General features: G+C 33.1%; 1 protein-coding gene across 1 annotated transcript; it reads left to right on the top strand.

Annotated features, from left to right (window-relative positions):
• The first annotated feature begins 858 nt into the window (after positions 1–858).
• On the top strand, positions 859–17,971 carry LOC123534623 (mucin-like protein). Its single transcript, XM_053518914.1, has 22 exons — positions 859–1,144; positions 1,712–1,834; positions 2,434–2,558; positions 4,737–5,064; positions 5,236–5,458; positions 5,857–6,119; positions 6,284–6,497; positions 6,962–7,204; positions 7,414–7,563; positions 9,660–9,854; positions 10,136–10,387; positions 10,657–10,846; positions 11,678–11,847; positions 12,087–12,266; positions 12,801–12,920; positions 13,157–13,288; positions 13,561–13,692; positions 13,869–13,982; positions 15,570–15,830; positions 16,095–16,217; positions 16,459–16,584; positions 17,014–17,971. Exons 4-22 carry the CDS (start codon positions 4,972–4,974, stop codon positions 17,340–17,342), a joined length of 3,510 nt encoding a protein of 1,169 aa, XP_053374889.1. The 5' UTR covers positions 859–1,144; positions 1,712–1,834; positions 2,434–2,558; positions 4,737–4,971; the 3' UTR covers positions 17,343–17,971.
• Positions 17,972–19,061: the final 1,090 nt, after the last annotated feature.

Here is a 19,061-nt window from a genome sequence, read left to right as displayed (position 1 = left end):
CGAAGCAAATATAAGATCATATGAAGTAAAACATAAAATTAAGGTAAATCTAACGTGCAATTACACCAATGTTCTCAACAAATTGTCTGAATTCAGAGCATCAAGAGCCTTACTTTTAAGGGCAAGACTAATAAAGCTGCAAGACAAATTCCACTTCCTCCGTTCATTTTATGTAGGATTTAGGAGTAAAGCATCATGGAGTCATACTCATTATAAGTCATCGCACCATCAAATAGGAAAGCGTAGCCATTAACTGTAGAGGGGCAAATCACCAAACATGCACTGTGCTTTACAATTTTCACATCGAATCCTCTTTTGATTTTTTTTAAACACATTTTACAAATATCTGATTAAAATAAGGACTATGTTTCATTTTCCGAATTTTATAAACTAAAGCTCCATAGTATTCCGGGTGTGTAAGTCCAAGTTGAAAAAGTATTTTTTGGTTAGTATTATATTTTTCTAACTGTTCGAACGATCTGTAGTAAAATTCACTGAAAGCTTTCCGTAGCTTATGATAACGGCAACCCTGTTGTAATAAATTTTTGGTGATATAAAGATTTCTATCATTAAAACACAACACAGCAGTATAAACGTAGCATATATTCAAGTATATATTTCGGGTTTACCAAAATCTAATTGATTCAATATATAACAAACATTTCGTATGTTAGTTATAATTTTTCTTTCAAAAGTATAAAGGCGTATAAAGATAATCTTCATTATTGTTTTCTGTCGGGTATAATCAAAACAGTAATAGGTTATATAACGAATTCATGTCTTTTGATGATAGAAGAAGAAACCAAATGTTCCTCTGGCCTATATTTTAGTCGGACCTCAGGCTAAACCACCGACAATCCTTAATCAATAAGGGTGGCTTCCTCACATGAAATAATTCCCAACCGCAAGCGAGGTTTCGGAACAACATCGATTAGTTACTATATCATTTTGACATAATTATTAGATTGTGGAAAACCGTTGAACTACCCTTTTAATGATTTCTGGAACCACGATGAGGGAACTAAATACAATGCTACCATCAGATTTAGCTGTCCATCCGACACAATTCTGGTTGGTGAGAGAACGATATTTTGTCAAAGTAACGGAAAATGGAGTGGTTTCCCACCGCAGTGTGTAGACAAAGGTATTTAACAAAATCATTATCACACATATTTGCCTGAATTTTCTCATTCCAAATGTATTACTGCAAGTCTTTGCATTTGTACTTACCGATATTTTGTTCGTTTTTACACGTTTTTACAAAACATAAGTTATGGACTTTTCCCTTGTTTATAAGTTATCATTCATAGCGGCGATAAAAGAACTTTTTAATATTATGATGAAACAGCGAAAGCACTCGCTCTCTAAATATCTTTTTATAATTAGTGAATAAATAATAACGTATGAAATTTCAGAAGTTCAATATTTATAAATTGTGTCGTTATATATAATGAGGTTACTTTGCAAACGTATTATCAAGTCATAATAACTAGGTAAGTTTAGATTTTAAAGCATTTTTTCGGTACAAAGCTGAAATATTTTGATACATTTATCAAATGTTGTTTGTTATAAAATAAAAAGTAATTTACCATGTGAAATAAACAAAGTTCAGACATTATTGTTTAAGCATATCAATCGTTCGTAATATTTATTCCTGACATTTCTTTACATTTGTTTGATATATATCCATCAAGCTAATTAATTTGTATAGCTTCAATTGGAGAACCTTGTTCAAGTACTGAATACTGTACGACTAAGGGAGCTGTGTGTGATCAAGAAGTCTGCGCTTGCAAAACGGGAATACATGATAACGAAACCGACACATGTGACGCCAGTGAGTGATATCTATTTATAAGATCTTATTGTACAAATGATTTATAACTTTATCTTTTTTCAACGTTCACTTTCTGTTCTATATAGTACAAAAAGCTCTAATTTAATTTTCTAAAACTGTTTACACCACCTTGAACAATTTTTATTCACGCGATATATCTCTGACAGTTTTAAAATTCCTTGAAAAACAGCAGTCATACGAGAAACATTTTGTCTGAAATATTAATAGGGTACTGGTATAAACTTTTCTAGATCTGTCACCAGGAAAAGTGTTTTCTAGTATTTCTTCTATAAAAAAGATGCACGTTTTTCATGACTAATGGCACACGTTCTATTTTATGCTAAACGTGATGTTCAAGTAGCCATAAATCCCTAGTATTCTATGCCTTCAACAAACGTTCATTAGATCCATCGGTAGTTTTACCAAAATAATTGATAATGTTAATTTGTCTAAGTTAAAAGAATTCTTTTGAATCTGATAGTCTGCCAATTTTATCTTTGATACTCTAAGCTGCACATCATAGCTATGTGTCAAAAATATGCATTTCAGTTGGTAAATGCAGCGTTATATCTCATTGAAAGGTTTGAATTTGATTTCAGTGCCACTTTTTCCGTACGGAAAAGACAACGGTGACTATGTGTTATCGAAAAACGAGGTGTGCGGTCCAAAAATAACATTTGCTCCAGGGATACCTATTTATGATAAATTGAATAAGGACCTACACGTAAGTTTATGCTACATGTGTGCTATATACTATCTTAAGGGGACGCATATTGCTACATTCACAGTTCATACAGAAATGCGGAAGGGGTGCATAATCAAGAAATCGATGGTGGGAAAATAAAAAACATATTCCTAAACTGATATAATACTGATGGACACCTGTAATATTCAGTATTTTTTGGATAAGGATGTGGTACTATGAATGTAACAGGAAAACAGAGGTCTTTGTGAAAGTACATTCAACACAAAATATTAAGCTTTTGTATAAGGAAAAAACAGGTTTTTTACAATAACAGTGTTCCAAATAATGTTGAAGGGATGAGATTTTCTTTCTAACACACCAGGTTTGCTTAAACATGTAAAAATTTAACGCCACGTCATTTCAGCTCGGGATGGACGCCATATTTCTCATTGATAAAAATGTAAACAAAAAAAATCAGAGTGGGATTAGCATTGCAAGCGCTTAACATGACATTCTACACAATGAATACCTTAGAACAGATATCTAAGATGCTACACAGGTCAGGCGGGTTAAATGCATAATGGCGATCACTTGAAATTCATCTTGAAAAAGTGGTTAATTTTAGTTTATTTACATGGTTTTTAATTTTCCCACGACTTCTCGGCGATTCACTGCAAATGTATTACTGCGCCGGACGAAAGGTAACTCTAATAAACAACGGGAGACAACTTAGGTGTCAGCACGTGTACGATTTTAAAAAAAAACATGTCGACGATTATAATTTCTTATCAAATAATGAATCCTATTCAGATATTCGTCTTTAATATTAGAAAATTATTAATTTCTGTGGACATTTGTCAAAAAATATTACTTACATTGGACTACTTTGCGCATCAAACTGGTTTCCGCTTCAGTTGTGAGGCACTTCCGTTATACTTTTTGAAAACAATAACAAAACACAAAATGAATCAATAAAGTCACTTATAAACTGACTGCTACTTAAATCAGTGTAAGTAAAGTTGTTGTTACAACATTATACATGTTCGTTACGTTATGAGATAAAGTTTATCTTGAACAGCATAATCCATTAATTACGTTTAGATGATATTGCATTTACAACTTATTTGACCCCATTTTTTACGTGAATGACAGCATTCTCGTGCAACTCGTGCAAACAGAGTTATGAAAAGTATGGTGGAGAATTCAAGGACAAATTATAAATGACATTAAAGTGAGGATAACTGTATATTCGTCCAGTTTTGATCATTGACGTGCCTGCTGTGTATTAGTAACTTTTGTGAACAAGATTAGAATGTTACTTTTGCACATATACACATTGATTGGACCTCTCAACCAAATTTCATACCTTATTTTAGGGATTTTTAAGACAATACATTTTCAAAAGTTTGTTGAATGTGTTTTGATATTTAAGTGCATTGTAGTTCATGAATACCAAGTTAAAAATTAATAATGGCAACATTTCTAGGCCCTTATTGTAAGCCACTAGACTTCTGTAACGATAAATGTTTAATGTATTAAGGGGAATATACTCTTTTAGTTTTGGAATGTGGCATTCCTTGACCACCGTTCTTTTCTTATGCACTACTTTGTAAACAAACGAAATAATGTGTTTTAGCTTACATATGCGAAATGAAAAGCAAGACAGTGACCATATTTCACATTCTTTCTTTAAATTAGAATCTGTAGGACATTGATAAATGTTTGGACAAGGTGAAGCACTATTATTTTCGCACCAAAAAGTCTTAATTGTTGACTTTGAATGTACACAATAAGTCTTATGTAATTCAACAATAACTTTCTTCTTTCAGTTTTCTCAGTTTTATTTTAGTGAGCAATCATTTGTGTACTTATAATAGTTGAAACAGTATCCATTTCATGTACCAAAACCTTGTACTTTTTTGCAGGTAAATTTTATCATACCCCACCCACTTTTTTTCTAATTTCAAAGTATGCGTCCCCTTAATCGTAAGATTGTACCCAAAATAACATTTACTCCAGGGATACCTATTTATAATAACATGCATGAGGAGCTACACTTAAGTTCATGCTACACGTGTCCTGTCTATTATCTTAAGATTGTTACATTGAATCACATAAACTGTGTTTTTATAAGTTTTAAGTTATATTTACATGTGTTACACGTGTTCAGATAATTTTAATTATAAAGATTGTCGTCATTCAAATTGTCTTTTGCAGGTATGTTCAAATGGACTCATAAGTTTTGGCAAAAGATATGAAAACCCAACTCCACCTAAGGACAGAAATAGTTTATCGGATTTCGGAAACAGATCTATAGTGGCGCCATTTTTATGCACCGATTGACATATTGTCAGGAAATGTTTATTACAGGACGTATGACATACACATATTATTTTCAAAACTTGAAGCTGATAAAAAGTTGATTAAGAAAATAGAACACACGATAAGGAAAATGGGAGCTGTCAAATCATTTGAAACAAGTTTCGTTCTGTTGGCAACATGGGATTCTATGAAACCCTTAGGCATAGAGTATGACAAAGATAAGGTTAGCTATTCAATTTACTCGTATAATAAATGTTTTCAAAGTTACATTCAAACACATTTCACTCTTTCCGTGAAATGACAGTAGATCACATTGATGAAGAAATCAGAATAATGTAATGATCCATAAATAACAAACATACACTTAAGTCAGACCTGTTGGCAAATGTTTCAGACATCCACCTTTCAAGCGGTGCTTGCATCAGATGGCTCGTCAACATTCACATTGTTTATTTACGGACAAGGTCTCATGCAGTGGAGATACAAAGGAGGTTCACCACATATCTGGGTCGGATATACTATAAATAGTTTGCAGTTGTACACCCACCCGTTTTCGTTCTCCGAGCAAATTCTTTCGCTTGATGTATTGAAACAAAGTATTCCTGGGTCATTCGATGGTACATGTACCTTTATGTTCCTACTTCTTTCGGGCATGAATTAAGTTTCTTTTAGGTGTTTCGTTTATCAAGAAAAATCATTGACTTTATAGTATAATGCAAAATGATTTAATTCAGTGAACATGAAACTCTGAAACTCTATCTGTTTCTTCCAAAATAGTTTTTCTGTAGGGATTGAGAATTCGTGGATTTCTGGACATTAATGAATGAGAATATTGATTGATTTAGATTAAACTTCATAAATTTTCATAACAGCTAAGTCTAAAGGACTCCACGATCATCAGTTATTTAACAAGCTTAAAGGGTAAATACCAGATAGGCTCATATTAATATTTATTTATTTGTTTTGAATTTTCTTTTAAAATAATGTTTGTAAAAGATAATCATTCATAACACAGGCGTTGCGGGATTGGTTTTCAAGCATTTGACAAAAGACGGTGAAAGTAATCCTAATTTTGCCGTTGATTGTATCAAGTGGTACAATAAAAACCGGAAAGAAAAGGAAAGCACGAGGATTATAGCAAGCCGACTGCCACAATGTCCATGTGATATATGGCTTTCTCGATATGATCCCTGGTTTTGGAATATACAGCGACAGAGCAAAAACCCTTACACTTGTGTCGACATGTTTCCCGGTCAAATGTATCAGCCTTACGGAAAGGTTGGTAAAACTATTTATATAACAATATGTTATACAAATTTGTTGTGTTCGTAACGCTCTGTAATGAAAAAATGAAAACTAGTATAATTCATGAAATAATTTTTGAATATAATTACAATCAATTTAATAATTCTTTAGGTCTGTAATATTACGTTTAATTCCAGTCATGTTGCTATGATTTATCTACCTGGTCCTGGATATCACATCGCCCTGTTGCTGGTGGATTTTATCGCTATCATCCACAGAAGTTTTTGCCAGAACATTTTGAACATGATGTTATTCCAAAACAAAAATGCTGCGAACTTTCAAAATATTGTGACCTTTACTACGAGTTACACCCGACTGGAGCTTGCTACAAACAATCATCATATGACTTTGGTTTACATTTATTCCATTTCTTATACTTGTGTTTTGTAAACCGTCACTTATATATATATATATATATATTATATATATATATATATATATATATATATATATATATATATATATATATATATATATAATATATATATATATTATATATAATATATTATATATATATATCCATACATTTATATATATTAATATTTAAGAAATATATAATATATTAGGGATGAATATTATATCCATATCATTTTGCATCATACTTTGAAATCATTCTGAAAGGAAAAATAAACCATCAGCATGATCAGGGATGAAAGTTGCTTATAACCATTTATATTCGGTGCTTTAAAAATAAAAATTGGTATTAATGAGTAGTACAAGTATACATTTTCAAAGGAAAAGTATTACAACACATTCGTCATGGTGCTATACTGAGTTTAAAAGTCTAACGTATCAATATATCTGTCCTTTTCAAGGAGCCTTTTGGGGAGATCCGCACTTTCGGACTCTAGATGGAATGAATTTTACCTTTAATGGTCTGGGAGAGTATACCCTTCTACAATTAGACACTGACAATGTTACATTTGAACTTCAAGCAAGAACTGAGCGCGCTAAAAAGAAAAACGGGGAATTGTCGTATGCAACTGTTTTTTGTGCATTTGCAGCAAAGGATTCGTCAAATGCTTCTGTTCACGTGGAATTAAACAATGCACAAAATGGTAATTGATTATCTAATATATATATAAACTTTTCAGTATTACTAGCAACTGTCATTATAAAAAATGATAAAATAATGATAAACCCAATAATGCAACATACTTTTGATTTTGTTCCGTTAACTGTTAAAAATGAATTACATTACTTCCTTTAAACTACAACTGTTGTAACATAGCATGTTAAAATTTACACTATGAATTTTTCACTCAAGGTATAAGTCTGTATGGTAATTACCTAGATCTAACCAGCAAATTCAGGAATCACACAAACACTGAACATCCGTGGACTTATACTTCAGACGAGGGCAACCTTATCATATCTAAAAGGGATGGGGCTTTGAATGTCCATTTCCCATTGAGTGGTAAACACTTTTGATCTTTACTTTACTTGTAAAAGAACAACTTTAGAATAGCAAATATAACAGAAGTTTTCTTTCGTCTGTTGATATGTTCAAATGTCATATACCTAACGGTGTATTATTTTGTCACCGAATCATAAGATTTCCGTGGGAAATTTTTCCCAAGGGAAAATTGAATTTCGTAATTTCTTCATTTTATTTTACAAAATATTCAATGAAAAGTTCTTAACTAAATGCAAATTGCGATTGTTTATTTATCTAAGCTGAAAAAAGAAATAACTATATTCCCATTCCCTTACTTTTCCCAGGAATAATAATGTTCCCATGGAAAGGTGCTTTTCCGATGGAAACGGACCGTTTTCGATTGGAAAATTCCCCTCAAAGCTCATGCTTGGAAGACAATATCTTTAGATTTAATAGTGACAAGCACTGTAAATACTTCGGTAACAACAATCTTTTATTTGAATTCTTGTTTAAGTTTGAACTCCTTCTAGAAGTACTAGGCGTTTTTGCAAAATATTGCTCACTGCAAATTAACATTGGCGGCGATATTTAAATTAACCGAAAAAGATATGCGATATCATAAAGAATACATTACCCTGATTTTGTGTATTTTAACTTTTTATTATAAATATTTAACATTATCCATTTACACACCTATTAGAGAACAATCTGAATATTATTCAGTTACATTTAACCATCCATTTCTTCTAGGTCAGTTTCATTGCGACATACAAAACACAATGATTACGATAAAACATTATAATGACTCGTCATAAACGTGTTTTTGTCTCTGCGAAAATAATATTAGTTACACAGCTTGTTGGTGACAGGATACGGGATATACGTTGTCGAGGAAATCCATATCAGGCGAGAGCGAAACTCGAGTCTGATATGGATTTTCGAGACAGCGTATATCCCGTGTCCTGTCACCAACAAGCAGTGTAACGATTTTATCTTGCCGACTACCCTTTACTTACATGCTATAATCAACACATTTTGTAAATTAACAAAGCTACTTACAGTGCTGACTGGAATCCTACAAATCATTTGTTTGGTCATCACTAGTTGATTTACACCAGCCATAAAATGCACAATGGCCTGTGTTTTGGTTAAATCACAAAACACAAAAGCTCATTTACACAGGTTATGAACTGGTTTAGATTAGAAACACTAAAAAACTTCTTGTTCCATCCCTTCGAACGTTACCGGATACCAGGATGTCATAAATGTCTTGATACTTCGGCTTTCGTCCCGTTTCCTGTTAAATCATTTATCTTGCACGTAGATTAAATGATCCTAAAACAAACTGCTGAGTAACAAATATGTCAATTCCTTTATTTCACGATGATTTAACTATTAAACGTCCAAAACAAGATTTCAACGTCCGTGTATTCCATACAGAGTTATTCCGCTTTTACGGCTAACTTTTCTCAAACTTCATGAGCCTCAAATTAAGTAGCATGAAATCGGCAAGAAAACACTAAATTTACTCTCGGAAACGATACTATCACTGGAGCTAATAAATAAACTGGCTTGATTTAATTAAGCCTGCAGTGTGGCAGCCATTTTGTTTTAATCAAAATTCATATCTGAAATATACTAGCAGGATATGGAATATATCCTGTCTCCACGTGACGTCTATTGACCAATAGAAATGCAAGAAACTTGTAGGAGGCAAGATAAATATAAATATGTGACATCATACGAAGAGATATTAGAAAACATAACATTTTTATTTGACCTTCTATTCGTAAATAACCTGCAAGTTTTTAGATCACTAGTTTTACTAGATTCCGTTCTTGAATGTATTCGCATGGAGGTGTTAATTTGAATAAGGTATATGAGCTAGAATATAGTGAAACAAAGTTCAAAATATATGTGTGGTGTGAATAAGAATATAAAGTATGCCCCTATATTTTATCAATTAACATTGTACAGGCTGTTATTTGATTGAGAATACTAGTAACTCGATTTACTATCACTCACATGCATAAGTTCCTTTCCTTTGTGCAATGAAACAGATTTATCATTTCAATAGAGCTTGCTATCAAATTCGTACATGATTAACGTATAATTACCGTTTTCATTTTCCTTAGATATATCTCTAAACATATCCGTGAGTGTTGAAATGCTGTCACTCATAACTACAGTAGCGAAGAAGTGGCATAATATGACAACAGGTCTCCTTGGTAACTACGATGAAAACCCAGAGAATGACTTCATTATGCCAAATAGGACTGTCCTCAATGCAAATATATCCGAGCGAGAGATTTTTGCCTATGGAAAAACATGTACGTGGCCGTTGAAACGTGGTAACCTATCATTGTAATGAGAATTAGAGCTAGCCACTATGTCTGTTCTTCATTTTCTGTTTAAAACTATCGCGAGAAACTCTTGTTCCAATGTAATAATTCTTTGACAGAAACCTTCCGCATACGAATACGAGAGTCCTTTTCAAAATTTATTCAGACATGAATAAGATCAAGGACAAAAGTCTAACAGGTAAGGCCACCTTCACAGATCACAGCAGCTAATACATAAATACATTTTTTTCTTCTTGAAATATTTTCAGGGAAAATAAATCCAAACAACTCTGCATTCATTTACAACGAAGGACACACACATTTTGATTACCATAATGAGACCTATGTTCCAAGGTTTTTGGATGAAGTCGACTCCAGTAAAGTGCTTGAGGCGCAGAATGCTTGCAACGGTTCTCGAAACATTGAGTGCATCTTCGATTTTGTTTTCACAGAAAAACCGGAGATTGCAGAAAATTCAAATCGAATTAAAGGACACACTGAGTCTATTAGAAATCACATGGGCAAGTTTTGTTTTTTTATTAAAATGTTGCGGGAAAAGAAACGACAAAAAAGAAAGACTGATGTAATGAATTACAGATAATTCTACGATTATATGATTTTTGACTAGTGAATTCTGTTCTAAAAATTTTATAACGAGTTAAAATGATCTTGAAATCATGACATATGTACAATTATTTTCTCCATAACTTTACATTACTATAGTTTGTAGAGTGTGACTTTAGACAGTGATTTTAATTATGACGTATTTGAAATAAACGTAATATTTCAGACGAAACGGTGCCAACTTTAACAGGATGCGACACGGTCAATATTACAATCGGTCAAAACGTAACTTGTAGCGTAACACTAGAAGAAGGAAACAATATACATTTTATAGATAACAATTCCAGTGCCGAGTATGATAAAGAATCGTCAACAGTAACTTATTTCCAGCAAGATGATAGTCCTGTAAATCTTCGGTATGTAACTGTTCATAAATGGCTTATTTATATAAAAGCAATATTTTAGCTGTGGTATATAAATACTGAAATTTACCCTAAACCGTTCTTACTTACTCATGGGAAACAACCTGTTATAGAACGTATGTTGTAAAATTATCACCTGTTGTCATCATAATCCTATCTATGTCATTTCAATGCAATTTCATTTCAATAATACTGCAAAACAGGATAAAACAAGCATGCATCTAACTATGTATTGTTTTATTTGACTTTCTCATTTTTCTAGACTTTCGTCTCATACTTTGACACACATATATATAGGCAGCACCGATTGTTGTCTTTCAAACAAAAGCTTTTTGAAAAAAGTTCACCTTGTGAAATTCAATGGAAATAAACTTTTCACAAAAATTGTCTGTTTGTAAATAAAGTTCGCTAATGAAAATGTCATAATTCATTCAAGACTTTTCTTCGATTTTAGTTTTACCTAGTTTTTTCCTTCAAACCATTGATTGTTGACCTATTTGATACTCTACTAAAACCTATCTTTAGTAATTATGTATGCTTTTTCATGCATAACGTTAAAAAGATAAAATACCTAGTCACAGAACCCTACGATAAAAAACTTTATAAGCAGCGGAGTTGTCTCAGGTCTTCCCAAATAATTCACCAAGGATCATCTTGTCGACTTAAAAGATCAGAAAATGGTCCTTTTATCATTTTTAAAGGTTTTGGACTTTAATGCAGTTAACTACACATGTATGTAAAATGAGATTCGCCTACTTGAATTATTTTACGTTACAAAGCATCTAAGATAAAATGTTCACTATAATGGATTTGGATCTAATACAGCTTTTCTGCGAGAAATATAAATGGTCGTTCGTCTCCATCATTTATCATAAGCATCCTTCTGTGTACTGGTTGTAATGGACACGGTCGCTGCTCTGCCATTCCGAGGGAAGACCCCAGAGAAACGGAGTATTTTAAATACGCCACCTGTATATGTGACCCTGAGTACGGAGGTAACATTAACATGACTTAAGATGTTTATTTTGTTTCGAAACAAATAGATTAGCAAACTAGATTCTGTATTCTATTTCTCATAAATAAAAGTATATATGCTTCATTTCCTTCCAAGTATTATCTCTGTTTAATGTAACTAGGTTTGGTTAAGAACTGCATTGCTTTCATTGTAGTCACCATACATTACTGCTGTTTATCCAGAGTAAGTTACAGTTACATATTTGTTTCATCATTTCAGGACTAGACTGTGAAAATGAATTTGAAGCATGTTCCACAAACCCTTGTTCATTAGGAAGAAACTGTACAAACATACCGGCCGAAGAAAGACGGGTAATTGGTAGAACATACAGATGTGGCACTTGTCCTCCTGGTTTTACTTCGATAGCAACAGATAACGACACTTCTGAAGAGTGTTTGGGTGTGTGCATGTATATATGATATAATACATCTGCGGATGTCTCTAAATTATATTCTAGTACTTATACCATATGTTAATGTTGAGTTCTGGTCAACCCGGGGCTAGCGGGTGGGTGTGGACTATAGCTTGCATTTCCACTACGGTCCATGAACAGGCTCAATCAAACCGAGCCTGCAACATTGCCGTTTATGTCGTGTTGGGCGACCTGTGGTTTTCCACTTGTTTGTATCATAACAACCGCATGAACTGTGTTTATGTTTTGTAGTTTTGCTACAGTGCAATAGTTCAGTTTTAATCATTATAAAACTGTGTGTTGTCTGTATCCTAGTAAATATCTTTTTGATAGCATATACACATGTGTAGCCGACGCAAGGATGACTTTGGCCGATATTTACCAAGTTATAACAATTATCATCAAATATATAGCACTTTGTAAAGTGTATAAAGAGGCAATATCATTGTGTGCATTCCGACTCTTTCACCATCGGTCGTATTTAATGTAAGAGATTGCATATTAGGTTTTTCTTTTATCAGATGTTGATGAATGTTTGACTGGTTTATGTGAACATAACTGCACCAACAATGAAGGTAGCTATAAATGCACATGTAGAGCAGGTTACAGAGTTGACAGTAGAAATTCAAACCATTGTAGAGGTAAGGCATGCTAAATGTCCCTTTGTTTCACTGAGTTATTGTCAGTCCAATTCGTTTTCGTTGTAGTTCATTTAACATAGTAACATTAAGTTTGTATCACAATTAGGCTTTATTGCAGAAACACAGAGTGATGTATAGTACTCTTTTTCGCAGATCTAAGGTCATATTATTATACTTAAATTATTAAAATCATTAACCAACCCGATTTAATAGCTTGTTTTATCTATTTATTTAAGACATAAATGAGTGTGATGAAGCACTTCATAATTGCTCACAAATTTGCAACAATACAGAAGGTGGTTTTACATGCGAATGTCATCCGGGATTCCACTTTGAAACTTCGGTGTGGTCTTGCCTTACCTCTGCAGGTAAACTTATTCTTTTCGTTAAGGTGTTCTAGGGTTGACACACATATAACTCTGAAACACATCAGTATGAAAGAAATATGTAGAAAATATACTTCAGAATTGTTATCCGTAGAGACTGAGCTATAGATAAAATTTATGGTGCCAGTTATTAAATTTGTGTCATTAAAGTCGGCAATGACTATTACTGATTTTATCCGACACACAAAATGTATTAGCGTGATATTGGCTTATCAGGTCAACATATTTTCTTTATATTTACAATTCGATAAAAGGGAGTAAATGCACAAATAATGAAGAAGAGAATTGCTCAAAGAAAAACAGCCACTGCACAAAAAAAGAAGGACATGCAACATGTTTTTGCAAAGCCGGATTTGAGTGGAACGAAGCAAACACTGCATGTGAAGGTACATGTAAATTCATTTTATTGTAATTCATATGACAGTACTTCACACTATAAAGACACTGTAAATATGAACATGTTGATTCTGTTAAAAAGCAACAATTCGCTGACATCATATGGATAAGGCGATTTAAAGAGTATAAATGTTTACTACAAGTAATTATGACAAATCTTTCACAGATATTAACGAATGCAAGAGAAATGTATGCCCTCAAAATTGCATAAATACCGTCGGCAGTTTCAAATGTGAATGTTTCATAGGATACCAACTACAGGATGCAACAACATGCAAACGTAACTATACTTGTTTCTCTGTTTATTTACTTCATTCATTGAATTAGTCATTCAGTTCAGAGCTTCGTGTTATAAAGTGTAAAATAACGAACTGACTGATCTAAACGTCAAATAATTAATTCAAATATAATTTATTTGACAGCCTTTTCAATGACCTGCTCTTACCAAGAGACAGGCTTCAAGCCAGCGAAATGGTTGCAAACATATATTATCGCACGTTTCCTTGCTTATTTTTCATCAGGTAAGTGGGTTTCCATATTATTTTGAACTCCAAGGATATGTGCACGCATCAGTTCTGTGTTTGCGTCACATTCTGCGCTTCAGCGCCGTTTATTTCTAATTGACGAAGGTATTGAACGTATACAATGGTTATGTTTACGTTTTGATATTTGAACGGCGTCGTTTCTTGCTAGTTTTCTTAAAGATTGCCTGTTTTTGGATTGAATTAATTGTGAAGAAGTTTATAAAAGTTTGGTTCTGCATGTTTCAAAGAAGATCTTGTTCATGCTCTTTTTAATTGTAAACTTGTACTTCAACCAATTTCGGACGCAAATTTTTATTTGACAACGCCATTTGCAACCAAACAGAAACTGGTCTTGAAGTTAGTAAGTAACTTTAATTTGTGGCTGACGTATATGCTTGTTCTTTTTGTCACATATTACGTTTCAATGTGCATACCCCTAAAAAATCTTTATTTATTGAATCACGAAGGAAAACGTGGATAGTTATTTTTTTCATGATTATCCTCCATTATTTACACATTCTGTTTTACTGAGTCTGTTGGTGAGAGGTAATGAAATGTGCAACACTCCTCACGTCCCTAACACCGGCTTAAGCGGAGTTCTGTTATAGTGAAATGAATGTATTCCATGATCCCAAGCCACCAGAAAATACAGCCCACAGAGGGCATGTAAGGGGATACTTTTACACCCGCCACATGGCTCTTTGCTTCCGAAATTGCTTGTAGTGCACGGTTTCAACTAAAAAGAGCTTGAACAAGATTTATTTAGGTATAGAATTATCATTGAAACATGCAGAAACAAACATTTATATCATTCTTCCTTATTGGTTGTTTGGTCTTGTTCGAGTGCCCCAAGACAAGCTAGTTTGATTATAAGAATTAAAATGCCGCGAAAATACGCCATTCAGATATCAGAACACTGTCATGACCATTTTATATCTTCAATAACTTCGTCAATTCGAAAACTACGACGCTAAAATGCAAAACCGAGTGTGACGTAAACACAGAACAGATGCGTTCACATATCCATAGAGTTCAAATACCGTAGAAACCCAATTACCTGATTAAAAAACAAGCGAACGTGCAAATTTACAAAAAATGTGAACATTTGCTAGAGGGCAAATATCCGCCATTTTTAAAGTTTGCAACCATTTCTCTCGCCCAAAACAACCACGTAACGTACTGCCCCTTGCATTTATAGTTTTACGTTTAATGTGATTATTTTTGTCTGAGAGAGGTAACTTCTATTTTATAATAGTTTAACATTACTGCTCAATATTCAACTAATTAAATGAACTCTTGGCACTATTGTCTAAATGCGTTTTATGTTGAAATCTACTTTGTAGCATGTGATATTCAATACTGGGGCAAAAACTGCTCAAATGAATGTGATTGCACTGGCCAAGGCGCAATAAAATGCGACCCAACTAAAGGCTGTATATGTGCCAAAGGCTGGGAAGGTGACGGTTGCAATGACGATATTAATGAATGTGAATTTGTCGGTGATATTTGCAAAGACTCGAGGAAGATATGTGTCAATAACCTCGGGTCATACAGATGTAATTGTAGAAATGGGTACCTGGAGACGAGTAATGGTAAATGTGAAGGTAAATACAATAACAATCAACTATGTACTATTTAGTTATTAGATGTACATATAATGTATTTTCGTTTTCCATTACCAGTACCAAAGTAAAGTGTTAAAATTAACGCATAAAATACTCTTTATCTCAGGATATCTCACCTAAAAATATCTTTTTATCTTACGAAGTGATGAAAGTAGTAATTGTGTTTGTTTCTGAAATATATTGCTTAGATTTATCAATGCTTTTATAAACTTTACCTTTAAGTGTCGTGGTCATGTATTTCAGATGTGAACGAATGTTCTTATCCACTCATGAATGGCTGTATGCAGGAATGTACGAATACTGTCGGTGGTTATACATGTGATTGTTTTGACGGTTTCACACGACACAACAAAACACATTGCACAGGTACTTTATGTTTCCTTGTATTCTTTGAAATATCTATTTCAGTCTGAGGCACGTGATAGAAATAACGAATGTGTTCATTTTCCCTTCAGCTTATACTATGCACGCCATTTTGTGTTATGATAATATTGAAATATGGTATCCAGAATTTTTAGAACTGTAACAATGCGCCTAAATCTTAAAGAAAATATGCGCTATCGTTTCTAAATAATATCACTCATGCAAATGGATGGCTACTTTTTAGATATAGACGAATGTTACCTTGGAATTGCTAAGTGTGAACAAGTGTGTAAGAACAGTCCTGGTCTCTACAGCTGTTACTGCCACTTTGGCTATACCTTAAACGATGATCGTACATCATGCAGTAAAAGTAAGTTTGCTTCAGTCCGGTCACATTGTTTTGGATTTAGAGCCGTTATTTAACAGCTTTTCAGTCAGCTATATAACAGCTGGCAGTTAACCTAACCAGTCAGTTCCGATACTAACCTGTTTTACCGAATGATCAATGTCTTTTATCAATCGTCACAGAGAACATACGACTCGCTTGGGGATTGAACTCACGACCTCGTGATCTGTAGATCTGTACTCTCCCTACTGAGCAAAACGGGGGAAAAAGTAAACGTATTTTAGAAAATATTAACATTAATGCACTTAAATATTGTATGAAATAGTGTTAACAGTTATTAAGACCGTCTTAGACGTAACTTTGACGTCTTTCATTTAAGGGGCAGTTGTTTCTCAGAATAATTATTATAATAGGGTTTTCTACATTTTATTTCAAATATTTAATTATTTTCAGTTTCAGATCCCTGTAAGGTCATAAGTAATCTTGATTGTTCTCATTATTGTGTGGTTGAGGGGAACAAAGCGACATGTAGATGTCGGAAAGGCTACGTTCTAGGAACAGACGGAGAAACATGTATACAGATCAGCTCACGCGGAAAACCCACTTTCCGTTTTTCCTCGAAGGAAAAATCTTGCATAGCGAGGAATTCCTCCGAGTACTGCCTAATTCTGACTCGGAGTACCGACTGTTATAGTTTTATTACTTTAGCGGAATTTCGTCGAGTCACTCCGAGAAATTACTTGACGGAACTCCGAGTCGAAATTTTACAGGTAACACTATAATGATTTCCGGTATTTTATGGCCACTCCGCGCGACTCCGAGTCTGTAATAAACAATAAATCAGTCAATTCGAGTGCCGCGAGATGATTTGACGAAACTTCGAGTCAGTATTTCCTTACTTGGACGGATTGTTTTTATATAATTAGCTTGTTCTTTTAATTGAATGTATGAAACTGTTGTGAATTTTGATATTGAAATAATTTCTGACCATGCGAATTAGATTAAAACGTATATTAATGTATAATAAACTAAATTATTAATTATACGAAATTAAACAAACTTTCAAATCACCACCGTTAAAGTCAAGTGATTTGTTAAATTTTTATATTTAAATAATTTCTGACTTTGCGAATTAAATTTAGGGAAAAAGTCGTGTAATAATTTATGCACTTAATTAAGAATAATTTATAAATAGATAAGCTTTAAAATAAAACCCGCTTAAAGTAATTGTTTAGTACGATATTGAAATACATGCGAATTAGATTTAGAAGTAAATTTATGTAGAACGGATTTAATTATTAATCATATCTAATTAAATAAATTTCCGAATGAGCGCCGTTAAAGGAAACTGCTTTGTTAAATTTTGATATAGAAATAATTTCTGCCTTTGCGAATTAAATTTAGAAATCAAGTCATGAAAATGCACTAAATTATGAATATTTATAACCAGATAGATTTTAAAAATACGCCCGCTAGAAATGTAAATTGTTAAGTATTAAGAATTATATAAAACTAAACAAAATTTTAAATAACTGCCGTTAAAAATAGTGATTTGTTAAATATTATATTTAAATAGTTTCTGACAGTGCAAATTAGATTTAGAAATAAATTGATGTAAAATGGACTAAATTAGAAACTATATAAGACTAGATAAACGTTAAGATAATGGCTGTGAAAGAAAAGTGACCTTTATTAATTAATGAAAATTATAGGTAGGAGAAATGATTAATTTTCATCATGAAAATGGTCTTTCTATAATTAATTCATTTGGAAGGAATTATCAATAGGATAAAAAAATAACTACAGCCGTATCCACTCAAAAAGTGATAAAATATCATAAGTAAACAGAAAAAATGGTTTATTTTAAAGTAGGATAAAAATACTACAGTATTATTTTTATTTAGAAATACTGTGTTATTTCGCCTATCACTATGTAAAATATAATCACCCTGCTCCGATTAATCTGAAATCTGTCCTCGAAGTTTCTCTAAAGCCCATTTAAATTTGTATAGGTAATTAATTATTCGTCTCGGAGTCACTTGAAGGAATTCCGTCAAGTGACTCGGAAACAAAAGAAAACAATATAGGTGTGTATTCCGCTAACTGGATTTCATCTCGAGTCACTTCGAGGATTTCCTTCGAGTGACTTCGCATAAATCCTCGGAGTCAGATAGCGAAATTCCTTGACAGAAAATGGCTGACTCGAAGAAACTTCGAGTCGGAGCCTTAGTACTCGTTTTGGCCATCCTCCGAGGATCGAGTAGAATGGGTTTTCCGCGTGAGCTGATCTGTAGGTTTGGTTTTCGTTTTAATTGATCTTGCTTAATAGTAACTCATTAATACAAGGTTCAGGGAACAATTTGTTTCTTATTAAGAAGATACTGAAGTAGTTATATATCTCTTTATCTACAATATATATATTAGTTAGATGAGAAGTGTGTATGTCCTCCAGAAAATGATGGAGTAATGCTTTATAATAGCAACACAATTGTTATCAAAGT

The sequence above is a fragment of the Mercenaria mercenaria genome, chromosome 12 (assembly GCF_021730395.1).
Source record: "Mercenaria mercenaria strain notata chromosome 12, MADL_Memer_1, whole genome shotgun sequence".
Taxonomy (NCBI): Eukaryota; Metazoa; Mollusca; class Bivalvia; order Venerida; family Veneridae; genus Mercenaria; species Mercenaria mercenaria.
Note: the sequence above shows the minus strand (reverse complement) of the source record. Positions and strands in the feature narration are given on the sequence as shown.

Bases quoted from the DNA above. Each gene is read 5' to 3' on its own strand.
- LOC123534623 (XM_053518914.1), top strand. From the start codon at position 4,972: ATGGGAGCTGTCAAATCATTTGAAACAAGTTTCGTTCTGTTGGCAACA. The intron at 5,065-5,235 runs GTTAGCTATTCA...CAAATGTTTCAG, and splicing joins TAGAGTATGACAAAGATAAG to ACATCCACCTTTCAAGCGGT. The intron at 6,498-6,961 runs GTTTACATTTAT...GTCCTTTTCAAG, and splicing joins ACAATCATCATATGACTTTG to GAGCCTTTTGGGGAGATCCG.